Source organism: Myotis davidii, unplaced genomic scaffold (assembly GCF_000327345.1).
Source record: "Myotis davidii unplaced genomic scaffold, ASM32734v1 scaffold185, whole genome shotgun sequence".
Classification (NCBI taxonomy): domain Eukaryota; kingdom Metazoa; phylum Chordata; class Mammalia; order Chiroptera; family Vespertilionidae; genus Myotis; species Myotis davidii.
In genome coordinates, this window is record NW_006297811.1 from 2,718,942 (window position 1) to 2,726,582 (window position 7,641).

General features: G+C 40.0%; 1 protein-coding gene across 1 annotated transcript in view; it reads left to right on the forward strand.

Moving 5' to 3' along the window:
• The window catches only part of LOC102753075 (cytochrome b5 reductase 4), a 75,356-nt gene extending 67,954 nt beyond the window's left edge, over nt 1-7,402 (forward strand). The window contains exons 13-14 of the mRNA XM_015570288.1: nt 5,200-5,364; nt 6,799-7,402. Coding sequence (XP_015425774.1) covers nt 5,200-5,364; nt 6,799-6,853 — 220 coding nt within the window. The 3' untranslated portion in view covers nt 6,854-7,402. The remainder of the gene's footprint in view (nt 1-5,199; nt 5,365-6,798) is intronic.
• The last annotated feature ends 239 nt before the right edge of the window (nt 7,403-7,641 follow it).

Genomic DNA, 7,641 nt, shown 5'->3' on the forward strand with positions numbered 1-7,641 from the left:
TGTACCCCTCCACCTATGCAGGATAAAAATGCAACATAAGAGTCACCAAGTCAAAGTGTAGAAAGGCTGTTGAAGCATTTTGACAAATAGCCTCTAGAACAGTGGTTGGCAAACTGCGGCTCGTGAGCCACATGTGGCTCTCTGGCCCCTTGAGTGTGGCTCTTCCACAAAATACCGACTTCTGCGCATGGGCCACGAAGTTTCAATCGCACTGTACATGCGCGCCCGCACATGGTATTTTGTAGAAGAGCCACACTCAAGGGGCCAAAGAGCCGCATGTGGCTCGCGAGCCACAGTTTGCCGACCACTGCTCTAGAAAGTGAGGAATATTGCTGCCAGCACACTCACACTGGCAGTGTCCTTATTTTTGCTCTGGAAATGACAAGGTCAGTGGTGGAGCATACTGGAAAGAGAAAGAGGATTCCAAGCAATAAGGGAGTGGGGCACAACAGACAAGTGATGATGTACCTATTTATATGCACCACTGATCACGTGCCTCACTTCAGGCATCTGTGTGCTCATTTGCACAATGTGCTGGGGAAAGATACACAATGAGTAGGACTGCCCTAGTGGGGAGTTCTGAAGAGCAGCAGTGCCTCAGAAGTCCGGGCTTTGGGAGGACAGATCGCATCATAGAGAATTCTATGTCAGAGAATCCCATGTTAGAGAATTCTAGGAGAAGAAGTAATCCTGTTTGTGAGGGGAGATCAAAGTGGCTTCTGGACTGGGCTTTGGGAAATGGCATTCCGTGAACAGGAAAAGAAATTTGGGTTATAGGATTTCATGAGCAAAAAAACATGAGAGCCAGGATGTTCAGGGCATTTTAGCAAAAGAGCAGAGTCTAGTTTTGTCGAAGTAAATACAGTGCATGAAGGAGAACAATGAAATAACTGTAAAAATAAAACTTTATGTGCATATTAGAAGGAATCTTAGTGGTAATCGCTTCTAACCCTCCTGTCTTACAATCGAAGAAACAGGCTGGTCTAAAATCAGGTGATGGGAAACTTTGAATAGAATTCATATATTAAATAAATATGTATTAGATGGATATGAGAAGGCCCAGCAACACTGGGCAGCGTACCTCCCTTTATGACAGGCTCCATAGACAATGGCCCACTGAGTTTCTGTACTCTGGCATCAGTATTGTGATGAACGGTTTGTTATTCCCCTTTAAGACAGCAGAAGCCAGTGGTTGCAGAAGCATAAGTAAATCAACAATGTGCCTTAACCCCTTCCCCCCGCCCCAGCTTGTGATACTCACAGATATGTGGGCCCCTAGTCTGGACTCCTCTACCACTTCCTGTTCCTCACAGATACTCCTCATATGAAGTGTTTCATAGAATGTTCATGTGTTCTCCCCTAATGGCTCTGTCATTAAAAAAAAAAAAAAAAAAAAAAAAAACCTTTGAAAATAACATGCATCATATTACCTTCTTTAAGATTTACTTGGAACTTAGCATATTTAAGGCTTTGAGAAATTCTAAATCTATTTAACTTTTTAAAAAAAAAACAAACCCAGTATCCCAAATTTATTTCATAGTTGAACTTTTTTCATGAAATACCACTAACATCTTGAGGAACACTAGTGTTTAATAGATTCATTTTGAGAAATGTTTCCAGAACATGTACATTTTGTGTAACTTTAACTCTTAGCTGTTTATGTTGTAAGCTATTTTTCCCGTGAGAAAATACCAAGTTTTCCTGCTCTTTCTAGTAATTTCCTTTAGCTATTGAAACCAGAAAAGGCTGGGGCCCCCAATACTACGAAATCCTCTTCTGTGGGCAGTGACAAACACTGAAGCCGTTAAAGCTAAGACAGTGTAAGATGGGGTCTGGGTATTAAGGAGAACTGCTGGCAGTGGTGTGTCAGGTGGATTAAGGCTAAAGCTGTTAGAGCAGGATTTTAGACAAGATATAAGACCAGTATTTGGAGCTGTCCCACTGAAAGTGGAATGTATGGGACATACGTAAGGAAAACAACAGAGGTAGGTGTTTGAAGCTGATTGGCTAGAGCAGTGGTCGGCAAACTGGCTCCTTGAGTGTGGCTCTTCCACAAAATACCACATGCGGGCGCACACGTACATTGTGATTTAAACTTCGTGGCCCATGCCACGGGGCCAAAGAGCCACATGTGGCTCACGAGCCACGGTTTGCTGACCACTAGGCTAGAGGAAAGTTAGTTGTTGGATGATGGCAGGCTCTGCCCATGTGCCCTCAGGCCTCAGCTGTAATTGCGCTAGACAGTAAATTGGCCTTCATTCAGAACACTTCAGGAGAGGTGACTGATTCCGCAGTAACTATCTGCATCTTGATGTGGTATAGGAAATCCTTCATTCAAGTTTTCTTGAGTCTTAACTTGGGATTGCGCCTGCTCCAGTTAAGCTCTTTTCTAGTCCTGTGAAGGAGGAGATAAGCAGGATAGCAGGCTTTTTACAGTATCCTTAAAAATTGCATTTATGCCCCTCTTCACTCTTTCTATGGAGTCAAGGGACCGTTATGCTAATAAATACGAATGCATGAGAAGTGTACACTTTCTTCATGAGGATCTTGGGTACTTATCACTCTTTAGCAGATGCCTGCAGAAACTATGCCACTGACTAGGCTTTCTTTTTTTTTCTTTAAAGCATCTTGGTAAAGGAAAGTTACAATATTTTCAGCTGAAAGGGATGCCAGTATATAAGACTTATGTATCTTACCAGTTTTATTCCAGTGATTTTTATTTTTAATTTAACAAGGTAATTGCTATCTTTGATCTAATTGTCTATGTATAATTGGAAATGTCTTAGGATAGTGGTTCTGCAGATGCGTCTGGGTCCCCTTTGATGATCTGATGAGAGCTGTGGACCTTCTTCCTCGGAAAAGGGACTAGGGAATTCACGTCCATTTTTATGTGTAATTTCATGGATGCCAGCCTATGGCTTTGTTCTTCTATTTCTATTGACAGTTTTTATTTTTTGTCAGTACGGCTTCTTTATAAGCAAATCCCTTATTCATTCAACAAGTATTTTTATGCACTTACCTTTAGCCAGACCTAGGTACTGCATTGAACAAGACAAACAACGCCCTGACCGGTTTGGCTCAGTGGCTAGAGAGCCTCGGCCTGTGGACTGAAGAGTCCCAGGTTCAATTCCGGTCAAGGGCATGTACCTTGGTTGCGGGCACATCCCCAGTAGGGGGTGTGCAGGAGGCAGCTGATCAATGTTTCTCTCTCATCGATGTTTCTAACTCTCTATCCCTCTACCTTCCTCTCTGTAAAAAATCAATAAAATATTTTTTTTTTAAAAAAAGACAAACAAGGAACTTGCCCACATGGAACAGTAAACAAATACTGCATTCCAAAGTTATTGAAAACTATCTTAATTTTATATGCTATACGGGAAAAATAAGTTAGTGAAAAAGTATTTGTGAGGTTATTTTGTGTAAGGTGGATTAGTATACAGGGTGGAGTAAAAGTAGGTGTATGTGAGTATGTGAAACCATTTATACCTGCATTATTTATTAATTATTGTATTATTTTCCATATGGGCAACTATAAACCTACTTTTGCCCCACTCTGTATCTGCTAAAACTAACTGGGAACCTTGTAGGTAAGAAATAAAACATAATTCTGTAGAGCTTTTTAAATATAAAGTCAAAATATTAGAATTATAAGAGATGATGTAATATTCACACCTTGTTGCACAAATGGACAAATAAAGCATAGAGGTGGGGCTGGGTGAGAGCTGGGCCGGTTCTCTGCCCCTGGCTGGCCCTCTGAGTTGGTCTGTGTGCTTGTGCCAGGCTCCTCAGTTCCTGAGGACCTTAACCCAACTGCAGCCCAGCAACCTGAGCTGCTGCACCACCACGTCCTGTTTCTGTTCTCATATCTGACTCCCAAGGCCCTTTCACAAGAGACACTGTTCAACTTTGTTTTAAGATTGAGATTAATATGCAATTAACTCCTTCTACTCTTGAGGAAATATGTCAGATACTCACTGGAAAATGTGCAAATGCATCTGATCTGATGCTGTTGAAAATGGTAAGAATGACTTGTGTTTTGCTAAAATGGAGCAAAGGAGCAGGCAGAGCATACAATTTTGAATCATTTACCCTTCACCAGCCATTTGCTGAACAGATTACAAAACTGTGGTGGGAAATGCTCTGTAGTCACATTGTGAAACTTGGTTTGATGTTCTTCTCATTTTAATTCTGAGGGTTGAGACCTTTGAGACAGCAACAGTACGAAGTCAGATAGGCTCTTGGTATCCTTCCTTTTTTTTCCTACCTTTCATTCCATAATGCTTGAGTGCTTCCCATGTGTTGGCACTAGGGACACAGTGATAGCCAAAGCGAAATGGTCCCTGCTCTTATGGGGCTTATGGTCTAGTGGGGAAGGTAGACATTAATAAAATTATTTTGGTGGCCACATACTTAAAACCTGAAGTAAGGTCTATAAAGAAAAGGAAAGGAAAATATTTCTACAACACATATAACAAAGGACCCCAAAGGCCACAGTGCTTCCCTGTGGAAATGGTGCTTAGCTGAGAACTGAAGAATGGGACATGATAACAGCAGTACAGAAAGAAGAAAGAATGCAAGTGTATGGCAGTGAAGACTCAAAGAAGCGGACAAATAGCTGGGAGATAGGTCTTGAGGATGTGGATATGGGGGGAGATGCAGAGTGAGGTCCCCAGGATAAACCCCAGGTTTTTGGCTTGTGCAACCAAATGGACCTTGGCACCATCCACAAGGAGAACGTCAGGTGTGGGGCAGAGAGATTATAAGATGAGGTTGAGGCCTTTGAGACAGCAACAGTACGAAGTCAAATAGGATGTTGGTTATACGGGTCTAGAACTCATGAAAGGTCTGAATCAGAGATTAAAGTGCACGTCACTGATGATTACTCTTTACTTGACATGCACAAGCAGAGTATTAATAGGAATGGGAATTCTTTGAGATCCCTTTCTAATGAGTGCAATAAAAGATGCCAGATTACTCCTCTTTTCTGTAGCAAAAGCTAATCTTTAGTAAATATGGATTTACCTATATGTTTTTGTTAAATCTTTGTTTATAATCCATTGCAGTGCTTTTCTAGTGAGTGTATCAGTTTTTACATATTATATTATTTTTAAGAGAGAAAAAAGATGTTTTAGTGAACTTGAGACATGTTAATCATATGTTAAAATAATAGACTTTTAAAAAATGTTTTTCTCCCTCTAGATTTGATGTTGAATTTGTTCTCTCAAAACCTACTTCTGAATGGAATGGGAAAAAGGGACACATTTCATTAGATCTTCTTTCTGAATTTTTGAAAAGAAGCTTAGACAAATCCAAAGTTCTCATCTGCATTTGTGGACCAATGCCATTTACAGAACAAGGAATGAGGTTAGTAGCAATGTGGTAGAAGAAACAACCCTTACGCATGTGAAGTGCTTAGCACAGTGACTACATACAGTAAGTATTAAATAAATGTTTATTGTGTTCAGGAACGTTTTAAACAGCCATTTCTAAGATATCAGTCTCCATTTATAGTGTTTTCCAAGTTGAATTACCCGTAAGCAGTATTTCTACTTTTTCGGTTCAGTGGAGAGAGTAAAGATAGAATGCTGTGGGGATTAACTCCTTACTTTGAAAACTGGTGAATAAAGGAGGAAAAAAATTAAGCATTATGTTGCCTTTTCTATATGAGCTGTACTACAGGGTAACCACATAATAAATGAGAAGTTTTTTCTTTACAGAATTCCTCAGCTTATAAATGAAGAAAGAATGATAGAAGTAGAATATCACTAATTTCAGATCCTAATGAACTACTAATGGATAGACCATAAATCATGGACAACTGTTAGCATCCCAAAGGAGAGGCAGTCAGGTATTATGTGCCTCCTAATGGGAGAATACTACCTATGAAATAGTCTTGTCAAAAAGAATTTGACCTGACCTAGCCTGTAGATCCAGTTATTAAGTTATGGACAATAAGAGGATATAAGTTCATATTATTAACATTTATCACAGCGATGCAGCAAAATGAGGACTGTGGGTGACTCAGTGCATAAAGATCTGAATTTTGTTGGATAAACTGCAGTACACACACAGAGAGAGAGAGGGAGATGGAAGAGAATCTTATTAAAAGACTAGAGGCCTGATGCATGAATTCATGCACCAGTTGGGTCCTGGCCCGCGGGATCGGGTGAAATCGGTTCTCCAACATCCCCCGAGGGGTCCCAGATTGCGAGAGGGCACAGGCCAGGCCATGGGACCCCACCAGTGCACAATCGGGACCGGGGAGAGACCTGGGAGGTTGGCTAGCCAGGGAGGGACTGTGGGAGGGCTCCATGCTGTGTCTGGCTCGTCTCAGTCCTGATCGGCAGGACCCCAGCAGCAAGCTAGCCTACTGGTTGGAGCATCTACCCCCTGGTGGTCAGTGCATGTCATAATGAGCAGTTGAGCGGCCTTGGCATATCATTAGCATATTATGCTTTGATTGGTTGAATGGCTGACTGGTCAACTGTACACTTAGCATATTAGGCTTTTATTATATAGGATTTTATCAGCTAATCATAACGAGTAGACTTTAAATGGATCTTGATTCAAATAAACTTTTAAAAATTATGGCACTTATGAGACAATGGAACACTAGATATTTGGTAATATTAAAGAATTATTGTTAATTTTTTAGAAGTGATAATTGTGGGTTGTTGTTTCTTTTTTACAGGACATAGTAAATGGGGAAAATGAAAAAGTACTATGCTTATGATGCTAAACTTTGCTGTTACTTCTTTACTTTCCCTAAGAGACTTGTGCTTTGTATTTGTTTTTCAGGATGCTGCATGATCTTAACTTTTCCAAAGATGAGATCCATGGTTTTACTGCATAATGAAGAGCTGTTGTCTTTTATTCAACTGTTTTATCTAAATTTGTGATGGCTTAGGGTTTTTTTAAGACAACATTTTTGTATATACTAAGAGGTTAACCGGACTCCAGGCTTGTTTCTTAAATGAAATCAAATGTTCCGTCACTATGGAAAACCTGTTGACTTTATTTTATACCATAACTTATTTTACTACTGATATTTGACCTGGAAAGTCAATCATGACAACAAACACATACAGGTTGTTTGTTATGAGTCACAAGGTTTCTTACCGTTTAAATTGTCTCACTGTTCTACGATGAGCTCTTGTGTTTTATGACATGATAAAGTAAATGATCATTTGGATCATGTTTCTATGCTGTAAAATGTCTTAGCAATACAGACTAAATTTTACATTGCACTGTTAACTCAGGAAATGATCATTTATGTTATTGTTATTATTAAAACATGGAATGATATACCTTATTAAGTGATCTAAGCAATTTGTGTGTGTGTGTGTGTGTGTGTGTGGCATTGATACAAAGTAGAATAAAAATATACTTAAGTACTTTTTAATCTTTAACCTAGAAATGTGTTTGAATGCAACAATATTGGGCCCGTGTCTAAGGGAAATTTTAAAAGGCAACAATAAAAGATCCTGGAGATGCTTAAGTCGGGTGTGGTGGAAAATTTAAAAGAACTTGGCAGCTAGTTTTATTCTCAGCCCAAGCCAGAGACTTTGGGAAAGAGAACGAAGATGTCACTTCTGGTCCCATGGCCTAATCCTTTGGTGCTATGGAATGGGGTAAATGTAA